The 27,993-nt window shown below is 52.5% G+C and overlaps 11 protein-coding genes and 1 non-coding gene across 12 annotated transcripts; 7 read left to right on the forward strand and 5 right to left on the reverse strand.

Annotated features, from left to right (window-relative positions):
* Positions 1 to 199: 199 nt before the first annotated feature.
* On the reverse strand, positions 200 to 1,858 carry AYO21_00132 (hypothetical protein; the record flags this gene model as incomplete). Its single annotated transcript, XM_022650123.1, has 2 exons — positions 200 to 1,723; positions 1,775 to 1,858. 2 exons carry the CDS (start codon positions 1,856 to 1,858, stop codon positions 200 to 202), a joined length of 1,608 nt encoding a protein of 535 aa, XP_022517449.1.
* Positions 1,859 to 2,561: 703 nt separating this feature from the next.
* AYO21_00133 lies at positions 2,562 to 2,652 on the reverse strand. Its single transcript has one exon. It is a non-coding gene; the product is annotated as a tRNA-Ala (tRNA).
* A 362-nt stretch (positions 2,653 to 3,014) lies between these two features.
* Positions 3,015 to 4,603, reverse strand: AYO21_00134 (hypothetical protein; the record flags this gene model as incomplete). Its single annotated transcript, XM_022650124.1, has 4 exons — positions 3,015 to 3,076; positions 3,136 to 3,697; positions 3,746 to 3,947; positions 4,008 to 4,603. The coding sequence occupies 4 exons, from the start codon at positions 4,601 to 4,603 to the stop codon at positions 3,015 to 3,017; spliced, it is 1,422 nt and encodes a 473-aa protein (XP_022517450.1).
* Positions 4,604 to 5,140: 537 nt separating this feature from the next.
* Positions 5,141 to 6,689, forward strand: AYO21_00135 (hypothetical protein; the record flags this gene model as incomplete). The annotated part of the gene is made up of 3 exons (XM_022650125.1): positions 5,141 to 5,540; positions 5,577 to 6,064; positions 6,111 to 6,689. 3 exons carry the CDS (start codon positions 5,141 to 5,143, stop codon positions 6,687 to 6,689), a joined length of 1,467 nt encoding a protein of 488 aa, XP_022517451.1.
* A 210-nt stretch (positions 6,690 to 6,899) lies between these two features.
* AYO21_00136 (hypothetical protein) lies at positions 6,900 to 7,895 on the forward strand (the record flags this gene model as incomplete). The annotated part of the gene is made up of 1 exon (XM_022650126.1): positions 6,900 to 7,895. The coding sequence occupies one exon, from the start codon at positions 6,900 to 6,902 to the stop codon at positions 7,893 to 7,895; it is 996 nt and encodes a 331-aa protein (XP_022517452.1).
* A 716-nt stretch (positions 7,896 to 8,611) lies between these two features.
* On the forward strand, positions 8,612 to 10,636 carry AYO21_00137 (hypothetical protein; the record flags this gene model as incomplete). Its single annotated transcript, XM_022650127.1, has 1 exon — positions 8,612 to 10,636. One exon carries the CDS (start codon positions 8,612 to 8,614, stop codon positions 10,634 to 10,636), a length of 2,025 nt encoding a protein of 674 aa, XP_022517453.1.
* A 434-nt stretch (positions 10,637 to 11,070) lies between these two features.
* Positions 11,071 to 11,854, forward strand: AYO21_00138 (hypothetical protein; the record flags this gene model as incomplete). The annotated part of the gene is made up of 2 exons (XM_022650128.1): positions 11,071 to 11,384; positions 11,434 to 11,854. The coding sequence occupies 2 exons, from the start codon at positions 11,071 to 11,073 to the stop codon at positions 11,852 to 11,854; spliced, it is 735 nt and encodes a 244-aa protein (XP_022517454.1).
* A 1,941-nt stretch (positions 11,855 to 13,795) lies between these two features.
* AYO21_00139 (Altered inheritance of mitochondria protein 24, mitochondrial) lies at positions 13,796 to 14,440 on the forward strand (the record flags this gene model as incomplete). The annotated part of the gene is made up of 1 exon (XM_022650129.1): positions 13,796 to 14,440. The coding sequence occupies one exon, from the start codon at positions 13,796 to 13,798 to the stop codon at positions 14,438 to 14,440; it is 645 nt and encodes a 214-aa protein (XP_022517455.1).
* A 2,731-nt stretch (positions 14,441 to 17,171) lies between these two features.
* AYO21_00140 (hypothetical protein) lies at positions 17,172 to 18,942 on the forward strand (the record flags this gene model as incomplete). The annotated part of the gene is made up of 2 exons (XM_022650130.1): positions 17,172 to 17,261; positions 17,332 to 18,942. The coding sequence occupies 2 exons, from the start codon at positions 17,172 to 17,174 to the stop codon at positions 18,940 to 18,942; spliced, it is 1,701 nt and encodes a 566-aa protein (XP_022517456.1).
* Positions 18,943 to 20,356: 1,414 nt separating this feature from the next.
* Positions 20,357 to 21,577, reverse strand: AYO21_00141 (hypothetical protein; the record flags this gene model as incomplete). Its single annotated transcript, XM_022650131.1, has 1 exon — positions 20,357 to 21,577. The coding sequence occupies one exon, from the start codon at positions 21,575 to 21,577 to the stop codon at positions 20,357 to 20,359; it is 1,221 nt and encodes a 406-aa protein (XP_022517457.1).
* A 1,676-nt stretch (positions 21,578 to 23,253) lies between these two features.
* On the reverse strand, positions 23,254 to 25,773 carry AYO21_00142 (hypothetical protein; the record flags this gene model as incomplete). Its single annotated transcript, XM_022650132.1, has 1 exon — positions 23,254 to 25,773. One exon carries the CDS (start codon positions 25,771 to 25,773, stop codon positions 23,254 to 23,256), a length of 2,520 nt encoding a protein of 839 aa, XP_022517458.1.
* Positions 25,774 to 26,439: 666 nt separating this feature from the next.
* AYO21_00143 (hypothetical protein) lies at positions 26,440 to 27,466 on the forward strand (the record flags this gene model as incomplete). The annotated part of the gene is made up of 3 exons (XM_022650133.1): positions 26,440 to 26,446; positions 26,501 to 26,558; positions 26,620 to 27,466. 3 exons carry the CDS (start codon positions 26,440 to 26,442, stop codon positions 27,464 to 27,466), a joined length of 912 nt encoding a protein of 303 aa, XP_022517459.1.
* Between the last annotated feature and the right edge of the window lie 527 nt (positions 27,467 to 27,993).

Genomic DNA, 27,993 nt, shown 5'->3' on the forward strand with positions numbered 1-27,993 from the left:
TGTAACATACATACATACAAAAGAAATGTACACTCATATACGAGGTATACTAACGAGGTACACCATGAACACTCTTTTTTGTCTGTGCGAGAAAGCTACTATACCCAACATAATCCATCCATCCCAGAAGCAGTAAAAGTCCTAGATACGGCAACTGGAGGATCCAGATAGCCAGATCGACCTTGACTTCCCCCCCCCTTCACAGAGTGATTCGGACAGGCCCCGACCAGCGACGCAGACGGGCGCCATAGACCTGGACAAAGACGAGAATAACATAGGCGGCGACGACGATGACGGCCTGCAGACCAAAGGAGACGTCGAAGCCCATCTTCAAACCCCACGACTGCTGGAAGTAGCCGACGGTGAAGCCGCCGAGGACGCGGGCAAAGTTGAGCAGGGCCGAGACCTCGCCCGAGGCCGAGGGATAGCAGTCGAGGACGTAGGCGACGGTGGCGACCGAGACGACCATGACGCCGAACTGGAACATGCCCCAGCCGAAGACGATGGCGACCCAGTGCCAGTGGCGCTGCAGGGCCTCGCCGACCAGCACGAGCCCGGGCACCATGAAGACGCCGCCAATGTAGTTCGTCCACAGGCGCGTCTCGGGCACGAACAGGCCGTGGTGGCGCGTCACGTAGCGCGCCGCGATCCAGTCGTTGAAGTAGTGCCCAAACGCCTCGCCGATCAGGATGGCCACAAACGGCGTAAAGTACATGTACCCGCACGCGATCGAGCTGAAGCCGTACCCGCCGGCCTCGACGGGCGTCTGGAGCAGGATCGACGACGTGATGTTGATCCCCACCGACCACATGAAGATCATCAGGTAGAACAGCATCGACAGCGGGATCACGGGCTTGAGCAGCACCTCGCCCAGCCGCCCGTAGCACCGCGGCAGCGTCGAGAAGTAGCCGTTTCCGTGGTGCTGGATCTGCCACACGCCCAGCACCCGCGACAGTCGCCCCAGCTGACCGCCGGGTCGCGGGGGCTGTTGCGTCGGCGGCACCGAGCGCTTGTAGTAGGTCTCGTCGCCGAACATCAGCGTGAGGCAGAGCAGGAAGCACGACCAGGCAAAGACGAGCCAGAAGACCGGGCGCCACTCGCCCAGCGTGCCCACGATGAAGTTGCCGCAAAAGGGGCCGACGAAGGGCGAGATGATATAGATGGCGTACCAGACGCCGATTTTCCGCGCGTGCTCGTGGAAGAAGAACATGTCGTGGATAAAGGCCAAGCCAATCGTCTGGCCCGTGCTCTGCGTGACGCCCTGCAACGTTCGGAAGCCGTAAAAGGCGGCAAAATTGGGTGCCAGCGCCGAGCCCAGCGTGAAGGCCGCGCCCATGACGGAGCTCCAGAACAGCACGGGCGTGCGGCCCCAGTAGTTGAGCAGGGGCATCCAGATGAGGCCCGAAACACCGCACATGATGACGTTCAAGTTGCCAGCGTAGTTGACTACCACGGGGGACATGTTCCATTCGATCCCCTGCACGACGATGGTGCCGACGCCAGCCCCGGATCCAAAGTCACCGGCAAAGGCTCCAAATGCCACGCAGATGAGGATCATGTGCTTTTTGAACGACGACCAGTTCAGCGGGTCATCCGGGTCGTCGGATGGTTGGGGGATCAGCACGGTTTGGCCATCTTTGGCGAGCTTGAGGTTGTTCACGCCGGACCCTTTCTCAGCGCCAGGGGTGAGCCGGAGGAGAATCTCTCCATTGTCCATCTCAATCTGTCCCCGGTTTAGAAGTGTGTCCCCAGACATATTCATCACTTGACTCACCTCTTGGTCATCGTGGGCCAGGTGTGCTGTAGTATCGACTGGCACGTCCTCGGCATGGATCGTATGCTTTTCTTCTCCTGCCATGATGTTGACTTGTTGTGCTGTGGCCACCACAGTGTGGCCAAAGTTGATATGGACAAGGTCATCTCTTGTTAATATGCTTCCTACACGAGGTAGCCACGCACTTCAGTCCAGACCAAGCGGGCATAGTCCGGGGTTCGCGTCAATCCGGGGTACTTGTCCGGGGTCGGAAGCGAATCCCGCGGGAAATTGGTAGCCTTGAGGGACAACTTTGTCATGCACTCGGGCGCAGAATCGTCGGGATCGCTGGCCGGACATGACCATGACTTGCTGCCAGGCCATGGCACGGTGGATTTATCTCCGTCGAGACCGTCGGAAGCAGCCTGCATCAGGTTTGACACCATGCGAAAACCTGGCTTGGGTGGCGATTCTTGACGGAGAGAAGCCGTCTAGATGGCCAGATTGAGGGGAAACGTGATAGACCGACATTGGGCAGTTGTTTTGCGCAGGCCTCCAAGTCTTTGTACTCCATGTCACATGTTACAATGAATGAATAGCAGGGGAGGCCAGATAAAGAAGTGAATTCGCACATTCGCGCTGATTGGGCATGCATCGTGACAAGCTCCACAGTCCGCAAAAACGATAGATGTTGAAGGAAGAGGACATCACAAATACTGTGGGGGTTCAAGTAGAAGAAACCAAAAACAAAATACATTCTGATATTGATCAATCTCGAACTATAGACAGTGAAACAAAAACAGCCAAAAAGCTCCGAACGTGGTTCGAACACGTGACCTAGAGATATTCGAGCAATGGAAAACTGCAATCTCTCGCTCTACCACTGAGCTATCGAAGCTCTGCTGTCGATGCGACTTCAAGTAACCTTTTTTGGAACTCTGAAATATAAAGAGTCATAAATTTGTGTGCCTCGGCTAGGGCTGGATTGTGGGGCTTATGGGCACAAAGCCGGTGTATTGCCGGGTGATTCTCCCGGCGTCACACCCTTGTCGCTGCCTTCGCCGTATTCCCATGACAAGACTGTGGGATATACTCGTTGCTTCTGGCCACCATAGCTGCATTCTACTACGACGAGATGCCACTCCTCTGGCATGGGCATACACCGTGACACAGTCTTACGATTTGCAGAAGATTCAAGCCAACTCATTTTCCATTACTTACGGCTCTAAGGAATCTAAACATCCTAGCTGAAGCACGGCCCTTACAGATCCATCACTCGCGTCGTCGGCTCAGCGAGAAGGTCTTGTGCCTTCCGGGTCAGACCTGGGGTGGGAGTTAAGCAGGGATACCCTCCTCAGTATTTCCAGGGTCCATGTACTTACTCTCAAAATTGTCCAAGAACTCCTTCTCTGGATCGTACCCCCACAGGAATGACTGTGCCTTCGCGTCGCCCAGCAGGTCCGGGTTCTCCCCGCCCTTGGACACTGACTTGAACTTTTCATCTCTTGCCTGCTGCTCCGGCCCGTCGTGGAGGTGCAAGACCCGGCGTGTGGCGCCACCTGTGCCAGCGACGTGCTCTGCACGGGCTTTTCGAGCTACCTCGAAAGCCTTGAGAAGAGTAGGTATCTCCTCTGCCTTCGATACCCGGTTGAGGGCCAAACAAATGACGCCGACGTCTTCAATCGCTTGAGCCGCCCCTTGGGCGACGTAAGGGAGCATGGGATGACAAGCATCACCCAGCAGCACCACCTTTCCCATCACCCAGGTTGGAAGTGGATCATGCTCGCACAGTCGCCATTTCATCACGTTCTCGTCGGGGATAAAATCCAAAAGCTTGCGCAACCGAACAGGATCCCACGATCCAAAGTGATCCAAAATCTCCTGCTTGGAGGCTTTCGCAGTCCAGGACTCCTCCGAGAAGCCCGTGTCTGGGTGGCACATGACCTACAAATTCAATGAGTGACGCGAACCAGGCACAAAACGCATTCATACCATATTATAGAGGCTTCCATGGCGGATGGGATAAGCCTGTACATGTCTGTCGGGACCCATCCATCTTGTTGCCACGGGTTCTGTGATGAAGGCTCGCAGTTCTGGATCTGTAACAAACTCCAAGGGTATGCATGCCCGAAATGCCGCATCTCCCGTGGGCTTCGCTTTGTCGAGGAGACCAAGCTTTTGGTAAATCAATCGCCTGCAGGTGGATTTCATCCCTGGCTCTGTGAGTAGACGAACAAGACGTGATTTGACACACGCACCATCTGCACCAATAACCACATCTGCCTCAAGGACGCTGCCATCCGAGAGAGTCACCGAAGGCTTGTCAAAGTCAAGACTGGTAACCATGCTGTTGATGCGAACTTCGGCCACCGCCTCGGCCTCTCCCATCAAGGCTTCGTGGAGATCCGCACGGTGAATTGCATACTGCGGCGCCCCGTGTCTCCTCTCAATCTCGGGCATGAGGGTGGCTGCACCGAGAAACTCGCCGTCTTTCCATCTCCTCAAATCAATTCGTGTGAGAGAGTTCGTGTGTTGGCGGACACGCTTGTCGAGACCCCATCGACTGAGGAGGCGTGTGAGGTTCGGAGAGCAATTGATTCCTGCGCCCACTTCAGCAATCACCGGTGCTGCTTCCAAAACAATAACTTTGTGTCCCGAATGGCCTAATATGCCGGCCAGCGCCAGCCCTGCCACACCCGCTCCGACAATGATGACACTCAGAGGGTGATTGGCTTTCAAGTATGGATCGCTTCCATTGGTACCTGAATGCGAGTGTCCGTTGGCATTGCCGTTCTCGACACCATTCGTATACACTCCACCAGTTGGCGCTGTGGTCTCGGACGAAGGCATCGCGGCTGGCACACGAGAAGAGGCTATGACTCGGTCGTAGGCGCCTCTAGAACCGGACCTTGATACTGAAAACTTCAGTCACAAGGATACCTATAGAGATGACCGAGAAGTTTGGTCAATCCTTTTTACAAGCCCGGAGAGGCGGGGTACAAGGTCACAGAATGGAGTGTACAACATTTCGAATACTAACCCCAGAGCATCGCCTTCCGGCACAGGTACGGCACAGGTATGCCTTCAGGATGGTGGTGGAGTGGTGCTCGGTAACTCGATCCTGCCTGTACGGGATCGTCTCCCGCGGGGGAGTAACAAACCCCAGCACAACGCATACACACACGTGACCTAGACAGACCGAGTTCTCAGGCTCTGAAACATGGTCTGCCAGTTCCAGAAAGTGCTTAGTCGATAGAACCGCGGACGTGTGGACGAAATTGAGAAGAACCGAACATAGACTTGTGCATAAAACGTACCGGTTCCCACCAAAAAGGATGCGCGATCAGCGGAGCCGGAAAGTCGAGTTGATCAAACATATATCGGACAATGAGTAAAATAGGCCACAGCAGCTTGAATGGTCAGCATATGGACAATGTTCCCCTCTGGATCGACAACAAGCCGGTGCAGTCGGGAACCACATTCAGCGTCATAAATTCGACATCTCAGAAGACAGTATGGACTGCATCGTCTGCCAGTGTGGAACTTGCTCAAGCGGCCGTTGAATCTGCTTCCAAAGCATTTCAACCATGGGCGCACACCCATCCAACAGAGAGAAGGCGCATTTTCTTCAAAGCTGCAGAGTTGTTCAGGTCCCGACGGGACGAGATCATTGACATCATGGTTCAAGAGACCAATTGCAGCAGACAATGGGCTGCTGGGATCAATATGCACATGGGAGTTGAGTTCTTGGAAGAACTCGCCAGCCTCGCCACTTCTTCCTGCACTGGTTGGTTACCGACGACAGAAACTGAAAGTGTGTAAGCCCTGAATCCCGCAAGTTCCCAGCTAACGACGAAAGGTCGTTTGGCTCTTGTCTTCAAGGTGCCCTATGGCGTTGTCCTGGGGATTGCGCCGTGGAACGCCCCCTTCATCCTGGCAATTCGAGCAGTAGCCACACCGATCATATGCGGAAACACCGCAGTCCTCAAGGCGTCAGAATTGAGTCCTAAGACTCACAACATCATTGGACAAGTTTTCCGCGACGCAGGCTTGCCGCCTGGAGTGCTAAATATCGTGCAGCACTGCCGTGAAGATGCAGCCGAGGTGATAAATGCCATGATAGCGCACCCAGCAGTTCGAAAAATCAACTTTACAGGTTCGACGGCGGTGGGGAGAATCATTGCACAGCAAGCTGGCCGTTACCTCAAGCCTGTCTTGTTGGAGCTGGGCGGCAAGGCCTCGTGCATTGTCCTTGAGGACGCGGACTTGATCAAAGCCGCAAAGGCCGTTGTGATGGGAGGGTTCTTGCACGTGAGTTAGTCCCCCTAGAATCTCGAACGGCATTGACAGAATATAGCACGGCCAAATCTGCATGGCGACAGAGCGAGTCATCGTCATGCGGCGGGTTTCCGAGGAATTCTTGAAGATACTGAGAACAGAAGCAGAAGCATTTGTCGCCGGCAATGCCGTGTCCACGGATGGGGCGAAGAGAACAGAATCCTTGGTCGAAGCTGCAGTAGAACAGGGCGCTCACCTAGAATTTGGACATGCCGCGCGTCTCAATGCATCTCTTCGACCAACAATTCTCAGTGGCGTAACAAAGGACATGGCATTGTTCTATACCGAGAGCTTTGGACCGACCATCAGTTTGACCATCGTCGACACTGTGGACGAAGCAGTTAGCTTGGCCAACGACTCGGAATACGGTCTCTCAGCGAGCATATTTTCCCAGAACATTCCGAAGGCGTTGAGGTGCGCCAAACGCATCGAGACTGGCGCCTGCCATATCAATGCCATGACGATCCACGATGAACCTTTTCTACCACATGGAGGAGCAAAAGAGAGTGGGTTCGGTAGATTCGGGGGCCAGTGGGGAATGGACGAGTTTCTCCAAGTCAGAACCATAACAATACTAGACGAGGAAAGTAATAGTTAGCGAGCTCGATTGTCCCTTGAGGAGACTGCTGTCGGCTGTATTCAGGTCAGCAGCTACAACAACCAGCCGCTTACCCGGCATACCCGGTCATTGTTCGGATTCATATACCGGCCGTGAGCCACGTACAATGACACCACGTGACCCGTCTGTGGTTGCTATAACTGCCCGCTCTGTCTCCAAGGGACCTCACAAAGGCACCCAAAGCACGAAATGGCACCCGATTCGACGTCTAATAGCTTAGGGGGCACAGTCGCTCTGGTTGTCTCTGAAAAACATGGACCGTTCGAAGTGAAAGAAGTACAACTGAATGATATGCGATCCGATGAGATTGTGGTCCGTATGATAGCGACGGGTGTCTGCCATACGGACGTGGCTACTTCCATAGGGAATAGAGGCCCTAAATTACCAGCTATTCTCGGCCATGAAGGTTCCGGGGTGGTTGAAAAAGTCGGCTCTGAGGTGAAACATGTGGTTGTTGGCGATCATGTGCTTTTGTCGTTCAACTATTGTGGGAATTGTACCCCTTGCCGTCGAGGAAACCCGGCATACTGTCGACACGGCTATCATTTATCTTTTGGCGGATGTCGTCTGGATGGGAGCAAGCCGTTCTCTCTCGACGGAGTCGATATCAACTCCACCTATTTTGGCCAGTCTTCTTTCGCCGCTCGCTCCATTGTGAGCGGAGTCTGCGCGGTCAAGGTCTCGCCGACCGTCCCACTAGACATTCTTTGCTGTCTAGGTTGCGGAGTTCAAACGGGGGCCGGCACTGTCTTGAATGTTCTCAAGCCCGGCATAGGAGCATCGGTTGCGGTATTCGGAGTCGGCTCGGTTGGTCTTGCAGCTATCATGGCAGCAGCCAGATTCACACCGGCCACAAAAGTGATTGCGATCGATATTGTGGACTCCCGTCTGCAGCTGGCGACAGAGCTTGGTGCTACACACACGATCAATTCGGCGGGGAAAGACGTCGTCGCAATGATCAAAGACATCACCGACGGTGAGGGTGTCGATTGTGCTCTCGACGCGACAGGCAACGTTGCTGTCATCGAGTCTATGATTGCAGCAGCGGCCAAGAACGGAACAGTGGCAACAGTTGGAGGAGCTCCCCCAGGGAAGTTTGTTAATATTGAAGCGGCGGCGTGGATAGGCAGAAACGTCAGCTATGTTGGCTCATGTCAAGGTTCTTCATTTCCGCAGACGGTATGATCGCTCGGAGGTGATGGCTCAGGTCGAAGCTAACTTGCAGCAGTTTCTTCCTGCTCTTATCGACTTCTGGAGCCAGGGTCGATTCCCAATCGATCGCCTGATCACCAAGTATCCCTACACCGATATTAACCAAGCAATCGATGATATGCATCATGGCAAATGCATAAAACCAGTGCTAACATGGACATGACGGAGGAGTAAAGGGCCAAAAACCTTACTTGCGGCCATTTAGGAGCCACTGGTTGTCTCGCCGATGGAAAATTCTACGCTTGTAGATTGCACAACTCAGAGTGAATTCAGGTGGCAGTCCGTCCGTATCACATCGGTAGTCACACAAGAGTCGAGTACCCTTTAAGCATCCCTGGGTTACATGCGCGGATTTTGCATCTCGTTCAATTGATGACAATAAAGGTTCTCCTAAGGTCGAAACAGAATTGCTTGTAGACAAATATATCTAGAGATGAGCCTCAGGTGAAGCTGACGGAAAAGGGGCACCCAGGGGAGAGATTCGGCCTGCGGACTAACGATATCCCGAGGCTGGGCATCGTAATTGCTCACGTTGCTACTTTGGCGCGTCCGCTCCTCGCGAGATCACCAGTGATCAATAGTTGAGCGACGAAGGCTACAGTTCCCGATATACTTTGTTTTCTGACAAGAAGCACGTCTTGATGATTTCCACCCCTCGGTAATGCCTTCTGTGAAGGTAGGCCATCAGCATGTGGCTGGACCGCTTAACCGCTGGTGCTGCAACACCCAGTGCCTCTCGTGAATCGCTCGTCTCGACGAGGCCATATTCACCCTCTCCTCGCAAGAATTCACAGCTTGCTTCGACCCAGCGAACTCTTTCAGGGCTAGGTCTGTCTGCAACTAGATCCTCAGCCTCCCTTGACCTTAGTGCGAACACATCTACCACTTCTCTCACAGCCCCGGCGAGACAACCCAATGGATCCTCCCTCAGATTCGAGCAACGGCCCTCACCCAACGTCGCAGATCCCGTGAAAGTGATAAAGAGTATTCTGGGAGACTCAAAGCATGGAGCAGAGGCGAATTATGGGTCTAGGGAGCAAGACAGGGAGAAGAGCAAAGACATTGACTTTGGGGGCCTCAGCCTTGAAGAGTTTGTTGCCCAAGAGACACCACTGCGCCCTGCTCGCGACGGCTTGACCGTGGAGATCTCAGCGAAAGAGAACAGGCAAAAATTTGAAGAATTTCACAAATCAATTACGGAATGCGATCAAATACTTACCAACGTTGAATCTTACCTGACCAATTTTAAGGCAGAGCTTGGTCAGGTCTCTGCGGAAATTGAGAATCTACAGGCTCGCTCTGTTCAGCTCAATGCCAAACTTGACAACCGTCGCAATGTCGAGAAGCGCCTGGGGCCGGCGGTGGAAGAAATCAGCCTTTCTCCTTTCACAGTAAAGTCCATTGCAGAGGGTCCTATGGACGAGACCTTTGTCAAGGCTTTGAAGGAAGTGGAGGCAAGGTCATTCATAATAGAAGCCAAAGAGGACAAGGCGGAGCAGGTCAAGGCGTTGCAAGACCTGAAGCCCCTGCTCGAAGACCTCAAGGCTAAAGCTATCGAGCGCGTACGTGACTACATTGTGGCTCAAATCAAGGCCCTTCGCTCTCCCAACATCAACGCTCAAGTAATCCAGCAGCAGACTTTTTTGAGATATAAAGACCTTTACGCTTTTCTGGCTAGAAACCACCCGGTTTTAGCCGAGGAAATTGGGCAAGCATATGTCAACACAATGCGGTGGTACTATAGCAGTCATTTTTCTCGATACCAGCAAGCTCTTGATGCTCTTCAGATCCACGCCTTTGATCAATATGACCTTCTCGGCTCAGAACCGGCCCCGGCAAGGCGAAATGTCCTGGGGGCATCCAAAGCTGCTCCTCCGCCGCATGATGCCTTCGGCCTAGGAAGAAGAGAAGACCTTGTCAAATCCAAGAACGACACAGCCTTGCCTGCCTACCTGGCGGAGGAGAGCAAGTCGGCTCACTACTTGGAAGTGCCCTTCCGGAATTTCAACCAGGCACTCATCGACAACGTCTCCGCCGAGTACTTGGTGATGACTGAGCTGTTCTCTACCAGCACGTATCATCAGATCTCGCGTCGGGTGGTTGAGATCTTCGAGCCGACGTTCACATTGGGCCATAATCTGACCAAGTCTCTTGTTGAGAACACGAACGATTGCTTGGGCGTCTTGCTCTGCGTCCGTCTCAACCAGCATTTCGCATTCGAGCTGCAGCGGCGCAAGGTGCCAGTGGCAGACTCTTACATCAACTACACAAACATTCTCCTCTGGCCGCGCTTCCAAATGGTCATGGACGCGCATTGCGAATCCCTGAGAAAAGTCCCCGCCCCATCGACCAGCAGTCGAGGCGCTGCAGCCGCATTCTCCCTCGTTGGTGGAGGCTCGTCCGATACATCGAGAGCCTCGGTCGCACCCCACGCCATTACACAGCGCTTCGGCCAGTTCTTGCAGGGAATCCTATCACTCAGCGCAGAGGCCGGCGATGACGAGCCCGTCTCGAACAGCCTTGTGCGGCTCAGGTCCGAGTATGAATCTTTGATGGGCAAACTCGCCAAAGGTGCCGGCGACGTGAGTAAAAGGGCCAAGTTCCTGTACAACAACTACAGTCTGGTGTTGACCATTATCAGCGACACGAGAGGCAAGCTGGCCGAGGAACAAAAGGAGCATTTTGGCGGCCTGATCCGGGACTTGAAGAAGTAAAAAATAGATCAGGCATTTGAAATAATGAGGCATGGGAAATGAGGGTAAAAAAGGATAGATCTATTATTTCTTTCTTCGGTGATATGTTATTTCACCAGCCCTACGTACAGCCTCTTCTCGGTCCTATACCGAACTGGAATGCTAACTACCTAGGTGGCCCTAGTAGCTCTCCGACGGAAAACCTATCGCCCGTCCTCCCGTTCTGATTAGCCCCTCGCCGCTTTGCTCACCTTCGGCTCTCGGCTGTCATACCGGGAAACCCAGGGGCTGCCAGCATTAAAAGCGGCAACAAAATCAGCCAAGACCAGGCAGTTATATTTAGTCAACTATCACACCTGAACTCCATCGCCGCTCACTGAGAGGTATTTCACGTGATTAATACTAGCTAGACGTGGTAAGTTTAGCTCAAAGTCTGCCTTACTCTACTCTGCACAATGAAGGATCTGCCCTTCGATCCCTCCACTCTCAGAAGGGAAAAATTACGAGGCGTCGGCGTTGGACTCTCTTCCGAGGTCGTGCATATCGCGGGGACGAATATTGTCGCCAAAATTCCCGCCCCACAGGATCTCGAGGATCAAAAGGTCGAGAAAAGGATATATGAGCGTCTTCAGGGGCATCCAAATATTCTCCGCTATCTGGGTCAAAGCCCTCCAGCATGCACGCTATTACGCAATGCCCTGTTATTTGAATACCATCGTCATGGCACTCTGATAGATTGCTTGGACAAGATTGTTCCTGGACGAAGTCGGTTCGTCAATGTCACTCCCTCTCATGCTCGAAACACTGACAGATCTTAGTTGGCCCTCTCAAGCCGTATCAGCTGTGGCATATATTCATTCTAAAGGCGTTGTGCATGGGGATATTGGTCTTCATAACTTCCTCCTTCATGACGACGGTAGACTCATTTTGTGCGACTTCGCAGGCTCCGGTCTAGATGAGTTACCTCCTAACGTGAGCGCCGGCGTACGATATCTCAACCCATTATTTGACTCGGACTATCCCTCAGAAAGAGATGACGTTTTTGCACTAGGCACCGTGCTTTACGAACTTGACCGTGGAGAACGGCTCTTTGAGGGGAAAAGCGAGCGGGAGATCAGACAATGTCTACGGAACAAGCAGTTTCCTGACCTATCTCTGGTGTCCTCACCATTGAGGCAAGTGATTGAGAAATGTTGGACAGTCCCCGATTACAAAGCTGGCAACGCTGGATTGAGCTAGGTAGGTACACCACTCTCTCTCTGGGCCGACCCAATTTATCTACAGAGACTCAACCCACATTTATTATCAATTCATGGTTTTCTGGGCTTCTTGGACTTGCTGTTGGTGCTGTTGGTGCTGTTGGTGCTGTTGGTGCTGTTGGTGCAGTTCTCGTTTTCACATTGGCATAATAACATTGAGGGGTGATGTTGCAGAAAATAGTAGGGGGTGTTACAAATGGTCCTGTTAATTGTCTCATTATTCCCCTTTCCCATATAGCTGTTGCGTCAGATTTGGGGCAGAGAAATTTGGTATAGGGTAAAGGAATGATGGAATTGGCTCAGGACGACTATGCGGAATCCTGACCTCCTGTTCACTGTATAATTTGGCAGTGGAATAGACTCAGGACGTCCAGGACACCATTCCTACTGAAGGACTTACTCCGTAGTCTAATTTACGGTGTCTCGACGTGGTTGCAACTCGCCATGAGCCCGTTTGGCGCCGACAAGACTGAGAAAGTCTGTGGCTACTAATACGGTTGGCCTTATGGGAGATTGAATAGATGAGTTCGAGTCATAAATCTAGGCACAGGAATAGTTGTGGGAGCAGGAAACCCCATTGTACAAATGACATCCTTTTGACAGTCGAGGATCACAGAATAGGTGAAGCCAGGCACTGGAGAAGACATGCACAAGCGATGACCAGCATTATTCCAACTCTACACCAAATTATCGCCAAAATCTCTTGAGCCAATGCTGAACAAGAGGTAGCTGTCTTCTATCTGCAGGGGCCCCCTCAAGCTAATCATTTGTTCACACCCTTACCTTTTCCAGAATATGCTGATGTCCCAGATGTGGACGCTCTTTTGGAGGATGTATCATAGGATAAAAATAGTGCATCCTGGTGTGTTGCCGAGTCTATAGTAATTTTAGCATTGGATTTCTGAAATAAATCGAGGAGAATGCAGATTCCTCACCGGGGTAGAGGCGTAAGGATTCACAGGCGGGACAACGTCCTGGTCTGGACGTTGATCCTATTGAGGCTTCCCATTTGGTAACCTTGCTGTAGATCAAATCTCCATACGGCTGTGATGCAGTTTTTTCATTCTTGCAATCTAGTTTTTGGATGATACTCTCGCTCATCGATGGTTGTGGTGTAGTAATAACCCGTGTATTATAGTAGATATGTGGAGTCGTATCTTTGAGAGTGCACCTTCTATAGACGAAGGGCGACGAGAGTAACACACATTCTGAGGAATTTCGGTTGGCGGCGTTCAGACGATGCAGGTGCCAGACATGGAATTCGACATGTAAGTTGGATAACTTGATTGAATTGATTGATTGATTGATTGATTGATTAGGCAAGGAAATCTATCTAGTGCGCCTACGACTTTGTTATGTACCGCGGAGGAAATTATTCGGCTAACCTACCCGATAGGGTTAGGGTAACACCCCCCTACACTAGGCACTTAGAGAAGCCTAAATTAGTCCTATTATAGCCTATATCCCTCGATATCGTTTATAGCTATGCGCTAGTACCGGCTACCCGCAGTCTGATCTATCTGAGACAAGAAATAAACGGACATCACACCATAGTAAAGACCAGTGGTGGAAAAGAGTATCACTAATGAAGTATAGTATCCGCTCGGGTTGTAGAGGTGTGTTTATCAAAATGGCCACAGTGTGGCAGGGTCAACTCCTCACATGGCCACCGCTTTCCGGAGTAGTATCACACTTTCTTGTTGAGCGGATGGTTGGGGGCCCGATTTGTTTACTCAGGGAGCGCTCGTGAGCGCTCAGTGATGCTCAGCCTACGCTCAGTTAAAGCTCGGGTCAAAGCAGCCTTCGCTCACCCTCTAGGATCAAACCGTAAATGGCAATTAGGATTTTCGGCTCTCGAGTAATAGAGGTATCAAAGTCGGAGTGAAGTCTAGAGGTATCTTGTCCAAAGACGGGTGTAAAAATGAGCCCGATCCCTGTGCGCAGGCTCATCGAGAAGAACATATTTCCTACCAGGACGGGAGACGGGAGGAGAAACAGGAGCAAATGCCTGCCCCAGACTCTGTCGAGAGTCGAGAATGAGTCCCCGCCAGTCTTGGCTCTCGTCCTGGTGTATGGCAATAGCAGAGCCTCATCTCATCAGGCAGGTGTGGCAACTGGCACCTACCAACACAGCCTCCACCTCCCTTTCTCATCGTTAGAAAAGCCTTTCACTCAGCGAGACACTGATTCACAAGTGAACCTTCTCAACTCGACTATTCTCCAGTGTGAGGACTTATTCCAGTGCTTCAGAGCATGGATGTTGGGGGACCACCTCGAAACTTCTCACCCGGATGCGCCCATGTCACAGGGTGATATCCCTTCACAGTTGAACTGCGACGCTATGGGAGATATCGAAGACCACGATGTGCTCAACTGCGGCCTTCTCATGTCAAAGACTCCAGCCAAATCAAAAGCTGCGGAACTCAACCTCCGGCTTCTCAAAAAGCTGTACAAAGCATATGAAAGCAACCCTGAGGTAAATTTGCAGCTACTAATTCCCGAAAACTTACTCCGATTGACTGCAAGCGAGAATGATGGAAGATTCGCAAGCACAGCCTTTGCCTGATTTGGAACAGGATATACATGGTCGGTCGCATAATGAAGATGTCAATGACATTCGTTCATTGTTGAAACCCAACTGTCAAGTGGAGGTCATGTATCCATTGTCACCTGCGGTAAAAGACCTAATCGACCCCCGTCCTCACAATTTGTGGGGGAAATGTCCTGTTCGAGGATGTTACTAAGATGTTGGCGGCAAGCGAAATTATTTACCGAGTACAGTGGCTCTATTCCTGGCTTAAGGGTGGTCTTTCGATGCAGCCCGAATGCGGTGGTGAAGGTGCCCTAGGATAGCGAGGACTAGACCGAGTAACACTATGCTCCAGTTTCTCGATGAGAAGGCTCCCAATTTGGCGGCTTCAAAGCCTCTAGGCATTCTACGGATTGATCGACTATCCTTGATTTTTACATCCTACGTTCCTAGTGGTGGCTCCTCGATTATGTGGTAGGTTGGCTTCTTGAATGATTGACATTTGGACATGCGGAATCCCTTCGACTATCACAAACACAGTAGAGGTGTGAGCGAGAACAGCAGAAAGCTACAAGACCCGAGGTTGGGACCAGACAATCGAACTGGGCCGAGAGCATGTAGGACTCATGTCGGCGTTCGATCTGATCGGGACTGTAACATCAAAGTGCCCGCAGCGGTCGTGGCGACCCAGTGCGAAGGCTGCCGGAGAGTTTTCCAATACGAGTAACCAGGCTTCTAGAAGCATGGATGGCAATAGGTGAGGATGTACGAGTAATAGTGTTTGGCGCTCCGGGCAGGGAAGAGGATGGTTGGTCGACACTGTCTTGCCAGCTGTTCTGTGGTTAGGTCAGTATTCGTACGTGGAGAGAATGCAGTCAACGACGAGAAGACCTCGATTGGGAAATACTACGGGGTCAGAGATACACCGTCGCGTCTGCACCACCTCGTGAAACCTCTTGCACTCGTGACCCGTGACCCGTGATCACTAGTCGATGAAACCAATGCAACTCCCCTCGTCGGCGTCCTGTGGCGTGTCCTTCCAGAAGCCCTTCGAAGTGAACTACCAATTCAAGATCAAGACGTCGGACGCGGGGACCGGATTGGGCGACAAGAGCCGCCCCCTGTCCCCCTGCTAGGCGAAGATCTGCTTGGAGTGTCCGAAAAGTGGTGAATCGCCTTCGTCGCGACGGTGTTGGACAGGCAAAAGATTGTGTAATTTGAAATTAGCATGGTGACATCCAGGGCCAGTCACATGGCAATGCTGGCCAGCTCGAGAGAATCCTGCAGCCCGCCTTGGTGTGTTTGCTCTGAAACGAGTACCCTACTCCGTACGAGAGAACTCGTGCCCGTCAATGGGAACTTGGTGGTTTGTTCCAGGTTTCTGCTGTGGTTGGCTGCGTGGGGTGAGTTCAGAAGTGATTGCAGCAGTCGATCTCAGATAGCTAGGCGCCGAGAAGGGCAGGGCCTGAGACAGGGAGGGAAGGCTCTTGGGCCTTTTGCTTGCTTATTGCTTGTCATGCTTGCCATGCTTGCCATGCTTGCTTCTTCTTGGTGATGCCCCGAGGCGTCCCCTTGATTGGTCGTTCCAGGCTGCTCGTTGGTGCTTGGGGTTCTCTGCCACCTGCCACCTGCCAGCTGGATGCCCCTGTACGAGTAGAAGGGAGCGCTACTCTACCCCACATTACGCTACACCAAGCGGAGACTGAGCGAGGATTCATAGGCTCTACGCCTCAAAGTGTCTTCCCCCTTCACCGCACCGTTCACATTCACGGTGCCTTTGCATTGTCCAACAGTCCAACAGCTTGGGCGCCCCCCCAAAAAACTGCCTTGCCGCATGTCTACCTACGCCTTGTTGAGCGATCATCCCCCAGCCATATCACAGTGGCGTCCAGTGGTGACACTGTCAGCTACGAGTAATGATGTCGTGTGAGATGTTGTTGTCTACAAGGCTCAATTTGAACTGTAAATGGAGGGCCATGAATAGGAGAGCTGTGCTGCAGGTGGAGTCGGAGACTGCGAGTGCCTGGGTCGTTGGCTGCGCTATCACTCGCCACATCCGTTGACACCTGCTCAATTGGTTCACAATTTGTTGTCCACTCTTCTGGTTGCCTCTCGCCCGTCTCGTCTTCACTGGCCTCTTCCTGGCCTTACTCGTATCCCATCCCAACGGAGATCACACCCTACGAGTACCTACGCCTCCACAATCCTCCGTTTGCTCTGACCGGAACCCCCTCCTCCCAGGGTCCCCTGTCCGACTCTGTCGCCTTCCTCTTCCATTCACCTGCGGTCGAGACTCGAACATCCTCGAGCTACTGTACCCCGTACTCATCCTCATAGCTGACCACTATTGCACCATTGTTCTTGTGTGCAAGCACAGGCCACGGTCCTCGCCGCCCCCATTTCAGTTCGCCTGGCCCGGGTGGGTCGTAACGTCGCAGTCTGGCACCTAGACACAAAACCTCGACAGTTCGTATCTCGTTGTCATTCGGCGCGGGCGATCATGTCAGAGCTGTCGATGGGCTCAATGCAGCCAGGGTAATCTGCCACTGCCCCAGGCATCACCGTCCAAGCCTGGTCCACACAGACTTGTTGTCCTACAAATACCTCTCCAACTTACCATGGCCCTACGGGCCTCCTTGTTCCTCCCATCCCGAGGCCTCTGGCGCAGTTGCTCGTCCCCTGCTCGAATCCAAAAGGATTGTCGAGCTCTGTTAACCTGTAAACTAGTCAGCACTCGACATCTCCAATAGCTTCACCCAGACTCAACATGGAGAAAACGGCCGACTTCCATCTCAACTCTGGTTCCGACTCTCCAGATAACGTTCCAATTGACTACAATGAGATCAACAAGATTGAGGTAAGTTTATACCGTGAAGGCGGCAAAGCAAAAGCCGGACCAAGGTCGCTGACATCTTGTTCTTTCATAGGCCCGACGGGGTTCCAAGGTCAACGAAGCCACCGATGTCTTTGGCGACGTCGCCACCGCCGAGGAATATGGCTATGTCTCACGAGGACTGAAATCTCGTCACATCCAGTTCATTGCTCTTGGTGGCACTATCGGCACTGGTCTATTCTTGGGAATTGGCCGTGCTTTCCTCCAAGCCGGTCCGCTGTCGGTCCTCCTGGGCTATACCTTCACTGGTCTGGCTGTCTTCGCCATGATGATGTCTCTGGGTGAGATGGCCACGTGGCTTCCGCTTCCTGGTGCCATTCCACAATTCTGCGCCCGTTATGTCGATGATGCCATGGGGTTTGCTGTTGGCTGGAACAATTGGTATTCTTGCGCCATCACACTTTGCGCCGAAATCTCAGCAGCATCGAGCGTCATCCAGTTCTGGCCCGGCGCTCGAGACGTCAACGTGGCAGCCTGGATCTCCATCGTCATAGTGCTGGTTCTAGCGCTCAACATTTTCGCGGTCGCCATTTACGGTGAAGCCGAGTTCATTTTCGCTTCCATTAAGATCATCACCATCATTGGCCTGCTCATCCTCGCCCTCATCATTGATGTTGGTGGAGTTCCAGGGCAGCAACGTCTCGGGTTCCAGTACTGGAATAACCCTGGGGCTATGAAAGCGTACATCGCCTCCGGTAGCACTGGTCGTTTTCTGGGTCTATGGTCCACTCTCGTCAACGCCGCTTTCTCATATGGAGGCGTCGAAATGGTGGCCGTCGCGGCTGGCGAGGCTGAGGATCCGCGCCGAAATATCCCCAAGGCTGTCCGCCGAGTATTCTGGCGTATCTTGTTCTTTTACGTCTTGGGCTCATTGGCGATCGGCGTATTGGTCCCGTACAACGATCCCAATCTCTTGAACGCACGTGAAAATGGCGCGCCTGGTGCTGCTCAGTCTCCATGGGTTCTTGCCATCAATCGGGCCGGAATCGACGCTCTTCCCTCCATCATCAACGCTGTCATCTTGACATCTGCCTCCTCGTCGGCCAACGCTTTCTTGTACACGGGCTCTCGATACCTGTATGGGATTGCGCAAATCCGCCAGGCACCCCGATTCCTGCTCAAGTGTACCAAGACTGGTGTCCCTGTGTGGTGTGTGCTGATCACCTGGTCCATCTCTCTCCTGACGTACATGTCTTGCTCTTCCGGGTCGAATACCGTCTTCACCTGGTTCCAGAACTTGACCACAATCTCCACGCTCTTCACCTGGGTCAGCATCTGCATTGCGTACATTCGCTTTTACCATGCGTGCCATGCGCAGGGCATCGACCGCGACCAGTTGCCGTTCAAGTCTCCGTGGCAACCATACCTCGGCTACATCTCGGCCATCTTCTTTGGGCTGATCATTTTTTTCAATGGGTTCGACTCGATTGCAGGAACGTGGGACTACCAGGCCTTCATCACCGATTACATCGGAGTGCCCATCTATTTCGGGCTCTACCTTTTCTGGAGAATCTTCAAGCGCACACACTTCCGCAATGCGGCCGAAGCCGATCTGCACACGGGTAAAGCTGCGTTGGACGCCATAGTGTGGCCCGAGCGGAAGCCGAGAAACATTGTGGAGAGGATCTGGTTCTGGATCGCATGAAAGAGGGGAGTTTTGTTCCCTAGGCTGTTTCCTGTTCGACAAGTGACACACCATACCCTGCAAGCGCTCATGTCATTGTTTGCTGTTCGGAGGTTAGAAGTACCAGGCAGCTCGTGGACGAGCTATGATAATATCATCGGAACCCTTTCTCAGTGGGGGAGATGTGTTCCGAGTAGATGTAAGGAGAGGAAGAGGTGCAGTGTAGTGCAGTGCGGTATCCAAGTACTGGTGAAAGAATTCCGAGATGTTGATATGACGTGGGCAGCACGGTAGCGCCCTTTGACATGTGCATAGCATTGACCACTGAGAAGCATATTCGGTCCTCGGTCCTGTTCGAATACCGAGCACGAGTTCTCCGTACGACATACTCCGTACAGGACCTGCAGGAAAGAAGATATCTCGAAGCACCGAGTACTCGGTAGAGTGATGGGACTCGCAATTAATAGGAGACCTCCTACCTACCATGCTGGTACAGGAGGTACTCGCTCGCTCGGCACGAGGTACGAGGTACGGGGTACACGTCCCTTTCCTTCGAGTGGAGTAGAGTGGGACATAATACTTGGGTCAGTAATGCTGTACAAGTGATAATAATTACGAGTACAAAATATTGCCGGATTGGGTATTGGGGCATTGGGTAATAAATACCAGGTCATCGAATACGCCTCGCGCTTCGCGCCTCGCGCCTGAAATTGGGTAGGACTATTTCACTACTAGTACCTCGCAAGTACGTACCCACCGTCATCGGTCAGACAGTCTATCGATCGGTCTATCAGTCAGTCTATCGATGGGTTGGCCAGTCGGTCGGTCGGTCGGGTTGGGTTGGGGTAGTTTGGGTTGAGGGTGATTGGTTGATTGAATCCAGCTTGGAGGGAGGGGGGGAGGGAGGCTAGGCAACCTCGACAAGAAAAGGTCACTCGCAGAGAGATGGAGGAGAAGATAGATAGAGAGAGAAAGGAGAGGAAAAGACCATCCATCCATTTCCCGCCCCGCCTGGCCCAACAAGGTCCAGTTGAGAAGAATCATCCATCCTCGTACGCGGGTATTATAGGGATAGGAGTTCGCAAAAGCCCTAAAAGGTCGACTGTCTAGTTTCCATTCTACATACTCGGTACACACTTTGTTCGTTGCAAATCTCGTTCAAACACACCCCCAGTCCTCCCTGAATCATGTCTCCCAAACTCCTGCGCTATGTGGATTGTGGACCACAAAATCAATTCTTCCTTCCTGCCCCAGTTCAAGTGCTCACTGCTCACAGCCCAGTGCTCGCTTTTTTTTTTCTTTTTTTCAGGGTCGTTCTAATGTATGCTCACTAATGATCTTCATGGTGGCCTGTACCCGTTGTGGTTGTGGTTGCCTGCCAGTCTAACCCCAAGACAAACTATACAAAAAAACCCCTCCCCCGATAGCAGCAGCATCAATTCAAGGTGCCGCCGACCAGTGAAATCACCACCATTGCCGTAATAACCAATAGCGATGAGCTCGGTATCGCCTCTCGCCCCCGTCCCCCGACTGCCGCGTTCGAACTCGTCACCGTGCCAACTTTGACTTGGGTGTCCACAAAGCCGCTCCCACAGCTCTTGTCCACCTGGTTTGCGCACGGCAAGTACGTCTTGGCCAGGGGCTGCACCGCGTTCGTCGCATACCCAGCAAAGATCTCCATGGTCTTCTTGAGACATTGGCTACAACTGGGTCGCGCCGTTTCTGGCATCGACAGCCCCACAGCCGTGTAGTACGGATAGAAATCGGCCGGGTTGGATGCGTTAGTGATGGCTTCGCTGAAACAGTAACCTCCCGTACTCTGGTCCTTCAGACATGTTGCGCGATAGACCGGCTCGTAGGCGAGGAATCCCGCATAGGCTTGCGAGACGAGGGGGTTCTGCCGCTTGTAGTCTTCGCCGCAGTTTGCGTGGTCGATCAACTGTGACGCCAGATTGCTCAGCAAGGGCGAGCAGATCGCCAAAGGCGCATTGCACGCTGCATCCAGAGTCTGCGTAAGGAGTGTGACCGATCGTTGGGCTCGGAAGAATGAATTGGAATTCTGCAGGAGGAGGGACACAGGCACGCAGGACTGAAACGTCGAGTTATTGAGGAAGCTGCTGAAAAAATCGGGACAGGCCGAGCTGGTGAAGTTGCTGCCTACAGAGGTATCAAAGGGCGTTGGTAACGGTGTAGTGACAACTGTAACGCTGGGTGTGGCCAACGTCGAAGCGCTTGATGAGGACACAGAAGTCTTGGTTTCTGTGCTGTTAACCGATGTCTGGTCGGCCGACGAGGTGGTGGTCGGCTCCGGAGACGAAGATGAGGAGGAAGATGAAGATGGAGATAAAGATGTCGAGACAGAGGTAGGTTCGGCCAATGTTGTCGGCACCACACTATCCTCGGCTTGTCTCCTTTCCAGTTGAACGTTCCTGCGAGGGGGCTCTCGACGGTCCATGTGTATTTCCCCCCGGATAGCTAGCTCTTGGTAGAAATTGGATTCATAGATTTGTGCGTCCAATTCCATTACTTGTGCACAGCTTGGTGTCGCAATGATGATCAGGGCGATCATTAACGAGAGTATTGTTGTCGTAGAGGTTGCGTATTTGGGGGAATGCCATCGTCTCCGCTGTCTTAGCTGGCTATAATGAGATGACATGGCTCCTGGTGTCTTTGAAAGGAAGGTATTTATAACGAGCGTCAGTAGAGATGATGTTCGATGGTAAAGAACGGACGCCTCTGAGTTCTCCTCAGGGCACGCACTGCGGCAGGACAGTCGTGAAGCCGAGAGGCGCTCACATCGACTTTCGAGAACGTGCTGAGTCCTCGACGCTGTAGTGCCTCTCACCGCTCAGGTATTCGAGTTTCACAGAGTCGAGAGGCTTTCGGTCATTGATATTCAGTTGATCGCACCCGATTTGGACTCCGGGGAACGATGTCGCACGTGTCGCACCCTGGACGTTGATCCTGCTGATCTGCCGCGGAACCAAACGTTGTGCCGCTTCGGGAATAGAACGTTTCAAGGTGAAGACGATAAGCAAGGAGCCGGGTTCGAGATCTGTCTGAGTCGCAACGATGGGAAATGTATGATGCGATACCCGTGCAGTGTTGTCAAAGCAAGACGGAGAGACAGCATTCAACAATAGCAATGTCTTAGAACACAAAGACTGAAGAAAACGAACAGAACAACCATAATCAGACCTTCCGCAAACAAGCAGGTTAGTCAACACACACCTACCAGGATATGAGCACTGGCTCTGGAGATTGAGCCCATCCAAAACATGTGAGCGGTATCTTTACCAGTCAGCGTTAGCACAAGCCGGCCATTGGAATGTGGGCACTCTTGGGACAATGGGAGGCCGAATTAATGCCTCCACCAGGCGTTAAGGAGGCGTTCGAAAGCGGAAAGCCTCACATTCCTTCTGGTAAGCCTGTGAACGTGTGGATGGCAGAGAGGTAGGAGGCGCTTCGTGGCGCTCCGCCCACAAACTCATTGGGGGTCCAGAGACGGTCAACCACGAGGAAACGTTCATTTCGGCCAAGGTAGTTCGGATTCTGGGCCTCCAATGGCCCCCCTTTCGTGGTCCAGAAGAGTCAGACTGTCGATCATGGACTTGGTCTAACCGACATCAAGTGCCCCATCCACCCCATTTCCATCTCTTAGCACGAGCACACCCTGTCAAACACTGACAGAAAAGGTCCATGTGGTTGACGGGGGACGGGAAAGGCTGACGCCGCGGTCGCGCTAGGACCACAACCGCATCGGGAGAGGGAGGATTGCAGGGTGCTGCATTCTATCGACACACTCGAAACGTCAACACGTCAACTCTGTCAGAAAAGGATGGTATCCCTGCAGGGAGTTACTCGTAGGCAAGTTTCGTGCTTGCGCAGCAGTTTCTCGGTGGAGGAGTTTAGGGAGCTTGAACTGAGTCAAGGACAAACTCTGAAAGAGACGAATTTACCGGCGACTCGCTTGAAGGTGCCAAGATTCAATAGTCAGGAAAGCCACCATGAATGCAAGAAATGGCGTGAATCAGGGGGCCGACGAACATGGAGTCAGAGCATCTGAGAGTCTCCGGCTGCGCCCCCAAATTCGTCGCTACAAAGGACGAGTTCGAGTATGGCGAATCCTGGCCTGTTGATGATAATCCTCATCCTACAGCATGGGAGAAATCATCGGCTTATGCGCTTCTTCGTCATCTCATTGGTCTTGCTATATAATTGGTCATTTCCCCCCCTTCCTCTACCACCGGCTGGCTACAACTCAATAAATAATGTCATGGCAAAGCAAGGTATCGTGTCAACTTGCTCCATCGCAGTCAAAAATGCTCCACGTCAACTTCGTCTCTGGTCAGCGTCGAAAGCCAGGGGACCCAGCTCGGCTTCATGCTGCTGGGAGCGTAGTCTATTCTCCTTCTCCTGCAGACGTCGGTTGAAACCCATGGTAGCCCAACCTCCGAGCCGGTTGAAGAACACTCGGCCTGCAGGGTGTTGTCTGACCCGGTCCAGGAGACTTGTGACTGCTTCTCGAACTCGCCAGTCTTCATGCCAGAGTCCCAGGGCGACGTAGAACAGTCCTGCTTCTGACATGGGTGCCATCTCCAGCAGCTCCAGGATACTTTCGTAGTCAGTGCAATAGGCTTCCAAGGCCAGATAGATGGCTCCAGCTTCCGTGGGAGTCAGGTGCAGGGTCCTTAGTTTAGACAACGAATGATACAGATCCACGTACGGCTTCGTCGGTGCTCGAGCCAGCATCTTGGTCATACTGACTGGAGACGTTGGCGAAGTCGGGTCCTGCGCATGTGCCGCGAGATCGGAGATGAAGGCATAGTAGGATCGCGTATTACGCCATCCTTCGATTCTGGCTGCAGATGCTGCCAGTTCGCGGGTTTTGGCGTCCTCGCTCGGCCAGACATAACCATGTCCCTTCAGATTCTTACTGGAAGTTTTGAGAGACATGGGCCGAGCAGGTGGTGCAGGTGTAGTCGCAGTCGCATCCACGTTATCCACCTCTGTCGGAGGTATCACCGTCAGATTGCTAGCTCCATATACAGTCTCTTCGAAGGCTGCCGCTATGCGAGTGAATTTCGTGATATAGGCTCGAAATTTGGCGCGAATGATAGACTCCCCGGCTCGAGACGTGATGCTTCGACTGATGTCTTCCATAAAGAGTCCATCTCCCGTAGCGTCAGAGTGATGGAGGTCTTTGTGAGTCAACGCAGCATGCCCGTGCTGCTGGAAAAAGGTTGTCCCCTCTGTGACTGGGGCAGCCTCAATGCAGGATGAGATTTTCATCCTGCCTGACGGCAGGTCGCAGAGCAGGTCCCACCATTCGGGGTGGTAGGAGAAGGCAGGATTCGTGACACCCGCAATGAATCCCGGGACTTTCAGAAGTTCGTCGATCTTGGTCAGATCGGTATATGGGAATGCATGACGGGTGAACCCTCGTAATACACCACCCGAAGCCAATGCACATGCTGCAAGGACAGCTTCTGCAACCTCTCCGGAGGGCCGATTGTGACCCAGGAAGATGACTCTCTTCTGGGTCAGCATGGCATTGATGAGGACAATTATTGGATGCGTGAAGGCTCCAGATGTAGTCAGGTGGGGATGTAAGGCAAAAGGCTGGGGTTGAGACAGATGGGGATTGCCAAAGATTTGAACGAGCTTGATGAGTGAAAAGTCTCCCACTGTTTCAGGTGACAAAGCTGTAGGGATCTTGACTGGGATCGGGATGCTGTTATAAACAATCTTTGACTCGAACTCGTGTGTGTCTCTGGGAACCAAATACTTCTGCTCTTGTTTTGTTGGCGATTCCGGGGCGTCTGAAGTCTGTGCAAGGGCCTCGTCTGCTAAGCGTTGGGCAATCATCTGCTCGAATTTCTCCACAAACATGTCCTTAACGTCGCTTGCCTGCAGAATGTGTCGCTCCAGCAGTGACAGCCGTGGCATCAGAGACAAATCCATGGCATTCAGTGCATTGTATAAGAGTTCCAAAGTGTCGGGCGTGGGTGACTTGAAATAGTCCTCGAGGGCGAGCAACAAGAGCGGTTTGTATATGTGGAGAAAAGAGTGCCTCGTACAAATGGCCATTGCCTTTACAATAGCGCCTCTTTTCACCGAGCTGTCCTGTTTGGTATTGACGAGGTTTAGGACATACATTAGGGGAGGGCTGTCCATGTCGTCTGCGTCACTTTCATCACTACTGGTGTCGTCTGCGGATTCTTCTCCTTCGACATCATCCGTCTCACCCGCTTCTCGCGCCCGTCTTCTTGCCTCGCGCTGGATCCTTCGAGCTTCTCGCTCAGCGGCCTCGTCTTCACTTGTGCCAGCATCTTTGTGTAAGAAGAACATGGTCCAGTCTTGTTGCCGGACATGTGTTTGATCGGGAAGCATCAGCTCGGCCAACATGTTCTCGTCCGGGCTGATCGCACCGGGAAACTGATGTTCCATAATAGGGCCCCGATCGATGTCGAACGAAGCAACGAGTATGTATTCCACATGAGGCTCGCTTGAATGGAGCGGGTATTGCGATCTTAATCTCTTCGAGGGACGAAATGGCCCATCTTCGTATACCGTCGAAACCCTTTGAGAAGAGCGGTAGGAGCCTCTAGGCGACGGAGGTACTAGGGAGCTTTGGGAGGACACTTTGTAGTGGGAAAAGGTGGACTTGTGAGAGCCCGAGTTGGAAGAGGTGGATCGCGGGCGGTCATGATGTCCGCTCATGTTCACAGGATGGGGTCGATAAACAAGTGTTTCGGTCATGGCTTCGTCAAGATCGTTGTCTTCGTCGTCGTGGTCGGCGCCGTCAGATTTTCTAGGTTGAGTATGGACAAAGTGTTGTGTCGTTATCATTAGCCCTCGTCGGGGTTGGAGATGTCGCAGGAGATGGAAAGCGATTGAGGGGCGATGTTTCAGTCCTCAGAAATAAACCCAGCCCGCGATCTTTAGCGAGGTATATGTGTCAGAAGTCTCCCAGAAAACACCGTTTACCAAGATCCGACATGTGGCGGCTGAGGTATGTACAGTCCAAAGTTTGCTTTCGGTCCTGCTAAAGAGACTGGATGCTGAAGGGGGCACAGGTCTCCTACGCTGCGGAGGCTCCCCATAAATTTCACCCCCTGCAATCGCGGGATTAAGAAGCCCCTGAGATCGGCAATTTAGCGCCCGAGACTGGATTGCAATGTGCTGATTGGGGGCTTCGGGTTCAAAGCGCCCAGGCGCCTCCTCCCGAAAAGCTCGCAAAACCTTCCCAATGATTTCGATGCTTGCTGCCCTGCCAACATCGGCTTGTTTACACAATCACATGCCTGGAGATGGTTGTCGCATTTACAACTCTCACAAAGAGGACTTCACCCCACAACTTACCGGCTATCTCTAATTCAGTCAGTGCCTCAAACGATTTCTTACACCAGAGGACCTCTTCGAAAAAGATTTGGACTCATCATCTACCCCGTGGCTCGTACTCACTCCCTCACCAATTAAAACAACTAGGAGTGGGTAGATGTCCTTGACGTGACAATGGTACGTTCGACACCTCTTGTTGCCTCTCATCAATTCGCTAAGTCTTTTGTCTGTCCAGTCTTCATACAAATCCACATTCAACAACTCTCCCCGTTCGTCGCCTTTTCGCCGTCCTGGTTCGCCCGGTTCCCCAACACTCGTCAGTGGAGGAAGACCAGCAACACCTCCAACAAACAGGAGCGCTGCTTCCCCTTTGACTTCACCATCTAAACTCAAGCATGCTTATACAGTCTCGGAAGAGGAGGAAGACGAGATCACAGTGTCAACACCGTCAAGAACGACCACGGATCAGCCTTTCAGAAGAGCACAAACCGAACCTCCACCTTCACCAATAGCACGCCAATCACAACCATCATCGCCCTCAAAATATGAGGCGGGGCAGTTCCTGTCGACCAACTCAAAGACTTCAGCGAGTAGGGAGCCAAGAAGACTCGTGTCCAACGGCATGCTATCTCAAAACGATAATCTCTCAAAACTGCCACCGCAGCTCCTGCATAACATGCGCGAGTCCTTCTCTGTGCTCGACTCAAATTCCAACGGTACAATCGACGCCTCCTCTGTGGCGGAGACGCTGCAATCCCTGGGACTGCACGAAAGCAATCTGTCTCAATTCTTCCCACCAGGACAGCCGCAACAGATGTCCCTTCCGCAGTATCTCAATCAGCTCGCCAATATATTGGTGGGGTTATCACCCCAACAAGAGCTGCTCAATGCTCTGTCTGCCTTCGACGACGATGACAGCGGACAAATCGATGTTGCAGAGCTTCGCGCGGCTTTAATGAGCACAGTACCAGACCCGGGTGAACGACAACTGACCGCAAAGGACATCGACCGAGCAATGGAAGGTTTCACGGGAAGGAGGATTTTGGGCAAAAATGTGATTGGAATCGCAGGAGTGCGAGGCTTGAAAGACCCTGCTCCAAAGAAAGGAGGCGATGTGTTTCGTTACCAGGAGTTTGTGGCGAATCTGACAGGCGGACCTGCAACAGACTCGGTGCATCCGCAGGGTGTTTCCTCGCGGTAATGGTGATCAATGAATAATGGTTCGACGTTCCGGCGTTACGAAGGGGTCATGGATCGTATACTGGTCGCACATTATATATTTCCAGGATGAATACATTGGCGTCTATCAGATTGGCGAGGATATATTGGCCTTTTAGTACTTCCACAACTTGTCTTGGAAGTATGAAGTAAGATCGAGCTCTACTACTACTGCGCCCTCTCTGATGCATCGACACAGGACCAAAGATATTGCTGTCGTTGCTACCGCTGCCTCTTAAGCGGTGGCGCTATTCTATGCCTTTTTCCCTCTTCGATCCTGGTCCTCACGTCATCGAGACCAAGCAGCATTATGAGATCTATCTTATAATGGTTTCTTCAAGTTTTAGTTTCTACATATACATTTAATCCTCCTGGTCCCTCTCAAGTCCGTATCCGCAACCTAGGGGTCTTGGACCCGTGACGCCTCATCGTGAGGAGTGATCGACTATGGGAACTGCCAGTTCCTCTGGCAATATCAAACATCAAGTATCAACAGGGTATAAACTCTCA

Source organism: Fonsecaea monophora, assembly GCF_001642475.1.
Source record: "Fonsecaea monophora strain CBS 269.37 chromosome Unknown Scaff1, whole genome shotgun sequence".
NCBI lineage: Eukaryota > Fungi > Ascomycota > Eurotiomycetes > Chaetothyriales > Herpotrichiellaceae > Fonsecaea > Fonsecaea monophora.